This window comes from Pleurodeles waltl, chromosome 7 (genome assembly GCF_031143425.1).
Source record: "Pleurodeles waltl isolate 20211129_DDA chromosome 7, aPleWal1.hap1.20221129, whole genome shotgun sequence".
Taxonomy (NCBI): Eukaryota; Metazoa; Chordata; class Amphibia; order Caudata; family Salamandridae; genus Pleurodeles; species Pleurodeles waltl.
The window spans coordinates 1,351,667,767-1,351,681,841 of record NC_090446.1 but is presented as its reverse complement, the minus strand read 5'-3'; the positions used below and the strand labels follow the sequence as shown (position 1 = coordinate 1,351,681,841).

Here is a 14,075-nt window from a genome sequence, read left to right as displayed (position 1 = left end):
TGGCGGTGGAGGTTGACCAGTCTCCACTTTCCCGCCGACCGCCAGTGTGGCTGCTGGCGGTTTTCCGGCGGAACGCTCCCAGCGGTCAGAATGCGCACAGCGGCACACCGCCGCGGTCGGCGGTCTTCACCGCGGCGGTAACTCAGCGGTCTTGCGAAAAGACCGCCAAGGTCAGAATGAGGGCCATAGTGACTATTGTCCAGCAAATGTATTTAAAATGGCTTCCCTGGTCACTTACTATGTCTGAGAATTGACAAAGACATAGCAGGGGTATATCTGCTCATGCAGGTATGCCTTCACGTGTGATGTAATTCACCCTGCCTTAGAGCTGTAAGTGCTGCTAGAGGGGTGACTTACATATATTGCATGCAGTGTTATGGAGCATGGCACACAGGCTGTGAGCCTTGTCGTGTTTTCACTTTTGTCTGCACCAAGACACGCCGCATGCCATAGCTGGCTGTCATGTGCATGGTGAGGGGTCCCTTAGGGTGGCACAATTTGTGCTGCAGCCCCTAGGTACCCTCTTTAGTACTCCAGGCCCTAAGTATAAGGGGTACCATGTACTAAGGACTTCCATTGGGTGCTTAAGGTTTTGCCAGTTGGGAAAAACAACTGTGCAGTTTTAGGGAAAGAGACCAGGAACCCAGTGTACTTTCAGTCATAATTACACCAGAAACCAGGTAAAAAGTGGGGGTGTGACCATGTCAAAAGAGGCACTTTGCCAACTTTAGATAAGCCAATATTACCATGTTTTAGATTACAGAGCACCTGCACTTTAGCACTGGTCAGCAGTGGTAAAGTGCCCAGAGTCCTAAGACTAATGAAAAATAATTGAGCAAAAAGGGGAGGAGGAAGTGAAAAGGTTTGGAGGATGACCCTGCATAAAGGGTCAGGTCCAACAGAGTTAATAAAATAACACTCTACCGCTTTTTCTATCTTTTATCATCATGAACAATGGGTAAAATGCATTTCCCATAATATGACGGAGTTCTTGGTGAAAAATGATATTGTACATGAATGAACTCCCTTATATTCTTCTCAGTGTAATAGATCGGTAGATCAATTTACAGAAAAATTACTGGAGGTATACAAGTTGCTGTTCCTAATAGAATGTTAAAGATCTTATCGAAGATAAGGTATGGTCCTTTCATCACACTGCACATTCCGCACAGCATTCTGCTTGGATATTTCATTGCATAGATTACATTATTTAAATTACAATTAAATAATCCCACTACATTCATATTTTTTGCATCATAATTCAAGTATACTTGGAATATTTGGAGTGTCTTTTTGGGGAGAACACAGTGATAGTTTAACACAGTGCAAGAACTGTGAGGATTAAGGGCCAAATGTTCCATTCCCATTTACAAACTAGAGATGTGTAATTTGCAAACTGGAGGATTTGCCAATGAGAATGCAATTTGTGATGCAATCTAATTACTAATTAGTCACATTCCAAACTGTCAATTTAGAGACAATTGTAAGATGATCTGCCTAATGCATATTATCTGAATATACATGGATCGAGGCCTACAAAGGACAGATGGCCACCATTTCTACATTTAATTTGCCAAACAGGAAATGTTTTTTTTAAAAGCAGCCCCTGTTCATTAAAAGGACAGGTGCTAATTTAAAAAAATGTTTCCCATTCAGATGTACATTGGAAGGAGCAGGTACTATTCCACTACTGTCCCCCTCCACGCCCCGATGAGGCCACAGACACAGTTCTCAAAGGGGAAGCTTACGCTTTGCTTATCAGTTACCCTCCACCTCCAACACACAGGGGTCAGTAATTGATCAATGATTTGCCACTGCTTTTATGATGACAAACCAATGACATAGCTCCTTCCGAATTGTAAATCGGAGAGGGAGCTCCCTTGAGGGATTTCCCATTTGAGAATTGAGATTCTTAAAGGTTAACTGAATAAAGAATTGAGATCTTATTGAAGACAATGAGGCTTGCATTATTCATAAATATTTTATTTACTTCTTCTGAGCAGCCCCTTTACAGCTCGTAAAACAGAACCTTGAAACATCACAATGAATAGAACTCTCAGTCCCACAAATGCAGTCTCTCCTTCATTTTCTTCCTCTTTTGTGCGTATTCTTATCAAGATTTCATGATATTCCATCGCCATTTTGTCTTCAAAAACATGTCAATTAACTTTCTATGAAGGAATATAAAACATATAATGATTGTATCAATATACTGATAGTAATGTATACTACCTAGATTATGTTACATTAATCACATACCAAGTCATTTTAATAAAATATATGTACATTATACTCACCATCTACCAAGGAAACTACCTCCGAACTGGGAAGGGTGGGTGGGATAATGCTAGCCTCCTTGTCTTTCATAAAATCTCGATTCTTTATTCAGTAAACCTTTAAGAATTGCATTTTTATGTCAAGACAGGAGGCTAGCCTTATACATGTTCAAAGCTTTTCAAAACGTAACTTGGACCATGTTTGACAGCTTTGAAACAGAATTTCCTAAAGGTTTCAACATTTGGCCAATCTGCTGCCTTTAACACATCCTCCAACTGTCCTCCTGACATGAATACCTTGCATGCCATCACACCCCTAGTGGAATGAGCTGTAAACTTTTTTGAATCTACACCTGCTTCTTTCATGAATGACCTCATCCAACCTGCAATAGTAACATTTGACCCCCCTTTAAATGGTTTATCATAGGATATAAGCAATTGCTCTTCCCCTGCACACCTCTTCTCTAATATTCTAGACTCATATTCTTTCAAGCATCTAACCACCCACAAATTCTGAAATGGTAACAAAATACAGATACATTTTCCGTCGTCCTCGGCACCTACAGATGGATCCCTAGTGATGGCTGCAAAACCATGACACACACCATGATCACAACCAGGCTTGACTAGGGCAATGCCCTCTATGGGGGAACCACCAAAAAGAACCTGAGCAAGCTACACCAAATTCAGAATGCCTCTGCCAGACTAGTCCTGAACATCTCCCACCAAGAACACATCAAAGGATAGCTGAGAGATCTCCACTGGCCTCCGTCGGGAAGAGGATCAACTTCTAGCTCCTCACACATGTCTAAAATGCCCTCCACAACCTTGGACCCAGCTACCTCAACCACTGCATCACCTTTCGCTTCCCTGCCACACCTCTCTGCAGTCGCTCGCCACCATAACCTGCATAAAGAAGTCCTCGGCTGGAGGAAGATCATTCACGTACATTGCAGCAACATGTTTGAACACCTTACCTCTCCACCTTGTGCAGTCGCCATTGCTACCTCAAGTCAAGAAGGACCTCAAGACCTGGCACTTCGACTGAACCCCGAGGACCTACCCCACAGCGCCTTGGGACCCTACGGGTTAGCAGGGTGCCATAAAAAAAGACTGATTGAGTGATAGTACTATACACAGTTTATATTCTTCTTCAAATTTCGAAAAGTACCCCTTGTGGTTGATAAAATCTTTTAGAAATCTCCAAAGCTCTAACATCAGATACCCCTCTGAATGATATTAGGCATCATAAGGTTGCCAATTTCCAAGACAGTTCTCGAAGTCCTAAATTCTTATTACTCAGCCAGCTTTTGAAAAGTGTAAGTACAATATCAACATCTCACAAAGTCTGATATTTTGATCTTGGAGGTCTTTCGAGTCTAGTTCCTTTTTATTACCCTGCACACTAAAGGACTTCTAACAATAGAGATCCCTTGAACTGAACAGTGTCCAAATGCTATTGCTGCTATTACTGGTCTATAGCAGTTAACAGCCCTGTAAGACAAACCCTCCTGAAATAGTTTTGCTAAAAGATTTATCACTTCTATTTCATCAGTTTGTACAGGATCCAGATCCCTTTCCATGCACCAACGTATCCATACTGACCATGCTACTTTGTATCTTTTCCTGGTACCTGGTGCCCATGATTCATTGCGTAAATCTGTAGCTGTTTCTGACAGGCCTGAGAATTTTCCAGTAAAAGGTTGAATAAACCCTCCTGAACCAAAGGATGCTCCACTAGTTCTAGTCCCATCAAAAGACCTTCACATGGATGTATTAAATATGGAATCTTGATTGCCATTTGCAACAGTGTTGGGATCCAAAGCTGAGTATTCCAAAATGGTGTCAACAAAATAATCTGACATTTCTGTCTTTTCACATGAACTATCTCTCTGAATCATCGAGAATGGATGAAAAGCGTAACCCTGCAGGTTCCTCCAATCCTGCGTGAAAACATCCATTGCTATCGCCCTTGGATCGGGCCTCCAACTCATGCACCTCTGTAATTGAAAAGTCAGCCTGAAGGAGAAGAGATCTACTACAAAAGGACCCCATATCCTTTCAATTATATGGAATAAATCCTCCCTCGACTTCCAATTATTGTAATCTGTCAAATTCCTCGAGTTCCAATCTGCTACTACATTGGAAAAACACAGAAAATATTCCACCTGCAAAATTATATGGTGTTTCAAGCAGAATTCCCATAATTCTTTAGGTAAATCTAACAATTGCTTTGACCTGGTACCTCCCAACTTAAGTTACAGCAGAAACATTGTCCATTTTTAGAAGAACTGCATGATCTTCCAACTGTCTCCTGAAACTCTTTAAGGCAAACAACCCTGCTGTCAAGTTCAGACAATTTATTTGACTCTGTGTCTTCTTCATAGTGCATAACACACCTATTTGCTTTTGTGAACAAAAGGCACCCCAACCTAAACTGCTTGCATCTGTTTCCAGAACAAAATCCTCTTTTGTTCAAAAGATTGCCTTTCCATTCCATGCTTCCAGTTTTTCCTTCGACCATTGTAATTCCATCTTTGCTTCCTGACTTAAATGTATCTTGTCTCCATACCAAAGGCCTCTGGACAACCCTGTTGTCTTGTTCAACTAGCTGTTGAAGTGCCCGATAATGCAGCACACCTGTAAAGATTGCTTGTATTGAAGAGGATAATAGACCAATTATACAAGCTAATTCCCTCAATTGAATTTTCTCTTTATGTAAGAGAACATAAACCTCTTGCCTTATCTTCTTTATCTTCTTGTCTGGCAAATGTAAGTGTCCAAAAAATTCCAAATGCTGGTTTGGAATTAAAAAACAGATTTCTCCAGATTCACCAAAAAACCTAGATACTCCAACAATTCCTTCACCACAGCCACTTGGTCTTTCAATTCTTCCACATCCTGCGACATTATAAAAATATCGTCCAAGTAAATTATCTTTCGAATACCCCTCTCTCTTCGATATCCCACTACTGGCTTTAAAATATTCGTAAAACACCAGGGGGCTGCAACCAGCCCAAATGGAAGACACAGGTACTGATATAATTCTCCTGTTCAACTGAATCTTAGACATTTCTAGCTCTCTTTCCCCATAGGAATAGTGAAATATGGATCTTTTAGATCCATCTTCACCATCCAATCTCCTTCCTTAAGTAAATCCCTCAGTAAATGTATTCCTTCCATTTTGAAATGCCTGTACGTCACAAATTGATTCAAATTTCTTAAATTTATTACTGGTCTCCATGCCTTGTCTTTCTTCTCTACTAGTAAAATCGTACTTACAAACCTTGTCTCTTCCATACTGGAAACCTTCCTGATTTCTTCTTTTTCTATCATTTGTTCTATCTCTCTTTCAAATATGACCTCCAATTCTGTACTGAACATTAACCTGTTTGGTTCCTTCTCTTACTAAGGCTGAGATATAAACTCTATTTGGTAACCTCTAGTGTCTAATACCCAAGAGTCCCTTGTAATCTCCTTCCAATGATTTTGAAACAGTCTTAATCTTCCTCCCACCTTTATGGGGCTAAAAACAGAAGTTGTCTTCATACTCACCTTGTGTTTGATTAGTAGAGTGTCCTCATTCTTTATTAGAATGATGTCTTCTAGACCTTCCTCTATGGGGATAGAAACCTTTTTGGCTTCCTCTTATATTTCCTTAAGTCCCGCTGGAATTGTATCTATAAGTTTGGGACTTATAATTTGCTTGGCCCGAAGGTTGTCCTCTTTGCCAGCCCGCCCAGAACAACAATTTCTGTCAAAAAAATCTGTTCATGTTAAAACAAGCCTTGCCTAAACTATTTAAAGTTTGAACAAATTTGCCCAAAAGCCTCACCATTCCTTCACCAAATAGAAGGCATTTTGGGTCTTCATTTAGCTCTTTCTTTGCTAAATCACGCAACTTTGGATTAATATGCATCAAAACTGCTCTGTTTCTTTCTGTCAATAGTCCAGTGCTAGCATTCCCCAGAAAGCAACTTGCGCGTTGCTACTAACCTCTTAGTAAATCAATGTTCAGATCCTTCCCTTTCAAATAGGCATCTTTTATTTGGTCAAACATTCTTGCTAAAGGACCAAGGACACCTAACAACCTGTCCTGACATTTTTTAAGGGCTCTCTCTAAACCCTTTCTGAGATCTCTGCCCATTTGAAATAGGTAAGTTATTAACTTTGGGTTTGGTTCGGAGCTAAAGGGACTTTATAATTGATTATTGGTTGTGAACATTCAGAGCGCATAATGTTCCACTCCTCTCTTTCCAAGGGCCTCCTTATCCAGTTCTGAATGTACTCAGGAGTGTGGTCTAAAGGCCACCAATCTTTACCCCTCGGGTGTCTTATTTCACGAGGGTCAAAAAGGTTATCACCCTTTCAGTATTTTGCTTAGTTTGGATTTGTAATCCAATAAACGTCCCAAGTCCTCATCAATGTTTGCATCATAAGATAGATCTAAAACATATTCATCCAAATTTTAATTATCATCCCTTGCATCATTATCATCTCATGACCCATCAATTGCAGTGTTGAACTGCCTCCCACGCGTGCGGCTTCGGACACCTTCTCTCTCTGAATTGCATATGATTCCATTCTTTTTGGAAGACACCTCAATGGGCTTCCTTTTTTTACAGCATTTGCCTCCAGGGCCTCTGAGCTGTTCCTCATCCTCTGAGATAGAGAAAAACTCTTCACATCCACATTCTTGGATTGTCCTTTCCCTAATAAAGCCTCTTTTACAGAAAGCTGAACATTACTTAACTCCTCAGGAATTATTTTTCTTATCATGGATTCCTGAGTCTGGTCAGCATGTCCTATTTTTTCATCTCTTTGTCAAAGAGAATAACATGTACCAGGTTATTTCAAAGTTTAAATTATTGTGTTTGTTTATGTTAATAAATAAATAAAATTTTTCTTCAAAGTGCAACATAAATGCCTAAATTCTGTTTGTATTCTCATAAAAAACGTTCCTCACTCGATCTCCAAAGTATGCTGAGGAGATCGCTCAGCTGCACTATCATTGCTAGGCAGCGCTCCATGCAGGAGCAATCTCCCAGATATAACCAATTTGGCGTGTCTGCTGAAGCCCCAACTTTCTTTGGAAACAAGCTGCATGCAGCGCATGTTGCCAGGTGACGATCAAAGCATCTATGTGTTGCACACAGAACCTTGCGCGAATGCTTTGAGCAGCCGCTTCAAGCATTTCCAGGTTTCAGCGGTTATAAACACCATTTGACAAATGTTCAGACTCAAGTCACACACTCCAGCATTGCTAAATAAATGTCAGTGCCTCAGCCTAAATTCCTGCTGAGGGGCGAAGCTCTTTTCTTTCACTGATAAATCGGACAGACTTCGTCTATCCAAATAATTAAAGAAGGTAAGGTAGAATGTCCTGCTTTCAGTTTCGACTGAAAATAACATCATTTGTCTTTTAAATTTACATCTCTCTTAATAAACATTTATTTTAATACAGAAATCATCAACAAAGCCTACATTTTAAACAATATACTAAAATAATGCTTGTTTCCTAAATAAGGTTATATACAAAGAATATCAACAATCAAAAGACACAATAATATTTACAAAACGATCCCAGAACCCACAAATTGGGTTTAGGTGTACTGTATACCAAACTCCACACAGAGAACACGTCTAATATATAGTGCACTGAAAGTAATGCTCATCTGCTCAGAAGCAGCAAACAAAAGAGGAAGAAAATGGAGGAGAGGCTGCATTTGTTTCAAGGTTCTTTCTATATGACAAGCTTTGAAGGGGGTGCTCAGAAGGAGCAAATAAATGATGTATGCATAATGCTAGTTTCCTTTCTGGATATAAAAACAGAAAGGTTTGCATATGCTGTTTTACTAATCAGTATGATTTTTCCAATATGTAAAATGGGTTTTGTACATTGTGAAAAGCACTTTGCTATCATAGAACTTGTGATTTTGTGACTCAGGGTTTGTAACAGTAAGATTTTTTTTGTTGATCTTGCCTAACGTGGTAAAAACATGTTCTCAACTGCTCTGAAGTCTTACAATTCCTTCAGAAGGGATTCTCAGCAATTAAGCGGGTCTTGCTCTTGTAGTAGCTCTATAAATTGGCTCTGGCCACAAGCCACACACTAATTATGTGTCTCTTAAGCCCTATAAACAACTGACCTTCCAACTCTGGACTCATGAAACTTAGGTCTCATGCAGACATTACCATATGGGCCCACAGGCATTCTCTAAGCTCACATACATACATGCACAGACTATGGGACTGCTAGATGGGAACACATCTCTAATTTTGCATTGAGCAACATACAAGAGGCACAGTACAGTATAGGCGTGGGCAACAGAGACCTCTAACAATGACAAATTGGAATTTCATATCTTGAATAAAGACAACTCATTATCAATCATTTCTTTTTGTCTAGGTGAAACAGTGAAGAGCAAAAATGAATCAACAACTAACTGGAAACATCATTAGGAAGATTTTCTTTCTCATCATGGCTTTTGTTGCTCTTCTTGGGATTTTCTTTGTGTCTGTGTTCTTTCACAATACAAGTAACTGGAAAACTACATACACAGTCCAGCATGCTATCAGTTTCCATGAGGAACCTAGGACCATACGGAATGAGTCACACATCCTCACTGATGGAGCATGGACCGTGAATTCTATTGGTCGCCTAGGAAATCAAATGGGAGAGTATGCAGCCCTGTATGCTTTGGCCAAACTCAACGGGCATCCGGCTTATATATTGCCAGGGATGTTCAACTGGCTAGCTCCGATTTTCAAAATAAGCCTGCCACAGCTGCACCAAAGTGTGGCCAGCAAAATAAAATGGACAAATTATTGGCTACATGACTGGATGTCTGAGGAATACAAGCACATCAGTGGGAGGTATGTGCAGTTCACTGGCTATCCCTGCTCTTGGACCTTCTACCACCACATTCGAGATGAGATCCTCAGAGAGTTCACATTCCATGACTTTATAAAGGAGGAGGCCAATCAGTACTTGGAGACATTGAAAGTCTCTCGGAAGAATGTAACTTACATTGGGGTTCATGTTCGACGAGGTGACTATGTTACAACAATGCCCAATATCTGGAAAGGGGTAGTAGCAGATAAAGGCTACTTAGAAAAAGCTATGAAATATTTTCGTGACAAATATGCGGAGCCTGTGTTTGTGGTGACAAGCAATGGGATGCAGTGGTGCAAGGAAAATATTAACAACTCCAGAGGCGATGTATATTTCTCTGGTGATAGCAATGAGTCATCGCCTGGAAAGGACTTTGCCCTCCTCGCCCACTGCAACCACACCATCATGACCATCGGCACCTTTGGAATTTGGGCAGGCTACCTTGCGGGCGGAGAGATGATTTATCTTGACAACTACACTTTGCCTGATTCACCATTCCTCAAAGTTTTCCACTATGATGCAGCATTCCTTCCTGAATGGATTGGGATCCCTGCTGACCTTTCACCTCTTCTGGCAAAAAAACCTTAACCAGGTCTTGAATGTGCACAGTTACTGATTGGAGAGGGTATTCAGTTTTCAGGGATGTTAGAAAACCTTAGCTCAGTTACGTAGCATGCCTACATGTTTAACTAAAAGAAGAAAGAGGATGGGTCCAAACTAGAATGGCACGGTGAGCAAAAAAACTGATGGATTAAACCCAGATCTGTAGCAGGGGATGAATGTTTGATTCGTCCGTATTTCGTCCATCATTTGTTCTTTTTTGCATTTGTACATGTTTAGCTCAGCAGGTCTATTTTCTGGGAGCCCTAAAAAGTATTCTAAATCATGTTTTCACAACATGCTGTAACTTTGCTTTCAGAATAAATTGTGGCAGTTTTAACTACAGCAGGATGGTTTCTGGGAGCTACTTCACAGTAGTAGCATCAGCTCAGTTACTTCGATTCTACATTTATGTGGTTTTGTAAGACAGTACCATGGTATGCTGACCATCTAAACACACTACCTATGCTGTGAATTTGAAGAATTCTTAGATACCTTTTGCCTTTATCTTTATTAAGTTCTTTTAAAGGTGCGTTTTTTTACAGCTTTGGATTTTAAAAAAAATATTTAAAAAAATGATGTTACACGTATCTATTATTAAAAAAAAACAGAGTCTGTATCACGATCCCATTCTTTGTGCTGCATCTATGCAGAAGAGATAGGCATTTTTATTTTCTTCATCTTGAAAGCATACCTTAACTTTAAGGGGTAGATTTTTTTTTTAAATTGTTCAACCAAAGTTGTTGCACTATGTTGTGCTGGGGAGAGTGCAGCGCAGAGTCATATTTACAAAATATGGCCTACTGCTACACTAATGCCCTGTGCTGGTGCACACACAAAGGCCCTCATTACGACCCTGGCATCCGAAGACTGCCAGGGCTGTGGTGGCGGTCTCACCACCGACGGGTTGGCAGTGAAGACCGCCAAATTACGAGTCCAGCAGTTTGGCTGAAGCCAAAACTGATGATATTCCACCCGTCTCGAGCACCTTCAGCAAGGCGGACGCCATAATATCGCTAGTGGTATTAAGACGCGGGAGACCGCCAGCATTTTTCTGGCGGTCGCACCACAAGAAAAAGCAGGTGGTCTTGCATCCTGGCGACAGGAATAAGTATTTCTGTCGCCAGGATACACTTGCACACACTTCCACATACCTGCATGCATGCACTCATACACACAAACACACCCCCACTCAAACACGCAAACTTGACATACATACCCATTCACACTGACATACATACACAAACACCGCTGACACGTACGCATTCACTCCCCCTCCAGAGCACACCAACATTTGCAAACCACTCCCCCTCTCACCCGCATGCATCCATTCACGTCCCCCTCCAGACCATATAGACCCATTCACTCCCCACTTCTGTACCGCACAGACGCACTCAGCCCATACATCTGCATTCGCCAACATACATGCACACACCTCCCCCCACATTCACGACACTCACACACTCACACACACACACCGTCAATCCCCCTTCCCTGTCGGATGATCGCTCACCTCGTGTGTGCAGGAGGTCGTCCAGGAGGGGACGGATCCCAGCGCTTCCACCGCCGGAAGTAGCCCGCCATGAGGACACCGCCACGCCATATTAGGGGTCATAATACGACATGTGGCATCCTTTTGGCGTGGCAGTGCTGGTGGTGGAACCGCCTCTTCCCCGCTGACCGCCTGCACGACTGCTGTCGGATTTCCACCTGATTTTGGGTGGAAATCTGACAGCAGTTGTAATGCAGCGGTCTTAAGACCACCAGTACTGGCGGTCTTCCGGCGCCCACAGCTTTGGCGGTCTTGTAAAAAGACCACTGAAGTCGTAATGAAGGCCAATGTGCCTAGCGTCATGCACACATAATTGCTAAGTGTGTGATACGTACCTTAGGTTTTGTACAGGAAGTGTAACCTTCTGGTAAAAAATCCGATGATTACACATTTCACACACTAGATGTGTGCTCTCCAGTGAGGCGCACATGTAACATATGAAATGTTAAGAGAAGAAATACGCTTGTACTACTTAGCTGTTTCACAGAGTTATTATTTTTTATAAGTAAAGACAGATATGACATTCTTTGTTGGCCTGGGTTTGGTTCAGAATCTATGGGTGGTGGAACGGGGACGCTAAAGAACCACCTAGAGAATGCTACCTTGACACTCAGTAGTGCAAAACAGCTCCAAGTGCTATTGCACTACTTCAGGGCAACCTTACAGCACGAAAAAGATTTTGTACTGAAATGTAAATACCTTATCAAGAGTTTGATCCTCTATGTGCCACTTTGCGGGAACACAAAGTATTGATAACCTGCCCCGAGAAATCTCTGCGTTAGTGCATGGATTGCAGGCAGCAGAGATGGGAAACTTAGGGCAGTAAATGCCTCTTCTTATGTGCTGTGTATGAAAAAAAAAGAAACACGCAGACCTCTTCTTCCGCGGCGCAGCGCAGATAGAGGGCTTTTGCTAAGGCCTCTCTTCTCCCTTTTCTCTGCTGATTGCATTGTTTCATAATGCTCACTAAGAATAGCAGCCAAACTTGACTACAGAAGGCCCCTTAGCGGTAAATCTGAATACCACACCCTTGGGGTCCATGTAATGCAGACTGACAGATTTTATAAGTTTGCGAGCGGTTGAACTGATTATACAAAAAAATGGTCGTTTGCGCTAGCCACTGAGATGTACTACAGGCGTGGCATAAACGTAGTCATAAAATCAGTTTGTGAATCACGTGGGATCATCTTTGTACATGGAGACGAACCTCAACTGGCAAACGTAAAAAAACAAATGTTGCATTTCTAGCAAACACAAAATGTCAATATTGTTTAACTCGATTGCTTGGCACTTCGTACACACCAAACCTAACAAATTTAGATCTGTTTCTCAACAACGTATCCATTTCAACAATGTATGCAGAAATGGATCAACTGATTTATATAGTGGGCGGGTCTGCCCGTCGTTCCCACTTTCCTTTGATGTAGTCGCATTGTCTGCTGAAAGCACTAGTAACATGTAAAGACAATAGATGGGGTTTGCGGATTGAGTTACTTGTCAGAAAAACTGATTTTGCCATTGCTATGTATCAGCAGTCCACGGCAGGCTCAGAAGGAGACTGAATGGGCTCAAAACAGTAGTGGCCTCTCTTCATCCTGCCGCTCGGCATGACGAAAATCATTAGCATCTCTCGCGGCTGGATACAAACTGGCCTCAGAACTAACATGCGAGCCTGCTGGCGGATAGTGAACACCAGCAGCAGCCCCTTTTCACCCTGCCACCAGTACCTCAAGAGCATCAGCGACCCAGGGTCAGGTTAAAAAAAACAGGCATTGGCAAAGCTAATAGGCTTTACCGTTATCTTTTGTCCATGTTGCACAACAGCATGGCTGCTGTTCAGCAAAGCTAAATGTTAGTGGGGTAAAGGAGAGTGGGGTGAAGTGAAGTCTCATAAAGTGGAGTAGAATGGAGAGTCGTTGAGTGGTGTAGACTGGTGTGAGTTGAGTGGCACGGAGTGGAGTGTCCTGGAGTGTCATGGAGGGAGTAGAGTGCCATATAGTGGACGGGTGTGGAATGGAGTAGAGTTGGGTGGCTTAGAGTGTCACAGTGGAGTAGAGTGGGGTGGCATTGAGTGTTATGGAGTGTAGAGCAGAGTGGTGTGGAGTAGAGGATGTTGTGTTGAGTTGGGTAGAGTATTTTAGAGTAGGGTTGTATAGAGCAGAGTAGGTTGTCATAGAGTGGAGTGGCACAGAGTAAAGTAGTGTAGGAGCCTGGAATGGCATAGAGTGGAATGGAGTGTTGGATAGTTGAATGGCATAGAGTATGTATGTTTTAATTTAGCCCAGGCATCCTCACGTAAAAACTGCTTTCTGGCTATCAAAGCTTATTTATAAAATTTACACAGCCTTCTAATAATCACTGGATCCCTTGGGGAACTATGCAGGGCCTTTTTCAATGACTGAGCTGAGCGGACTGCATACATATGTGATCGAACCACCCACGATTACCAGTATCGGTGGTTCTCGTGACCCTCATCAACAAGGAATTCATACAACCCATAAGTCGAGAAAAACTAGGTAATGGTACTTCATGATTCACTTTCCCCTCCAAACAAAGGGGCACTTCTTGCATATTCTTGAATATATTATTAGGTTGAACTCCTGACCATTTAATTCTTACCCAATTATATTCTCTGAAGATTTTACACATGGTTGTACATTTGAACTACTAAAAGAGGGCCCGCCAGCATTTTCTTGGGCCCCACTATCCCCATCTGCAGAACCCTTAGAATTGAAGCTATGTGGCAAATTAG

The 14,075-nt window shown here is 41.9% G+C and overlaps 1 protein-coding gene across 1 annotated transcript in view; it reads left to right on the top strand.

Moving 5' to 3' along the window:
* Positions 1-10,116, top strand: part of LOC138246300 (galactoside alpha-(1,2)-fucosyltransferase 2-like) — a 220,250-nt gene extending 210,134 nt beyond the window's left edge. The window contains exon 4 of the mRNA XM_069200774.1: positions 8,686-10,116. Coding sequence (XP_069056875.1) covers positions 8,707-9,759 — 1,053 coding nt within the window. The 5' untranslated portion in view covers positions 8,686-8,706 and the 3' untranslated portion in view covers positions 9,760-10,116. The remainder of the gene's footprint in view (positions 1-8,685) is intronic.
* The last annotated feature ends 3,959 nt before the right edge of the window (positions 10,117-14,075 follow it).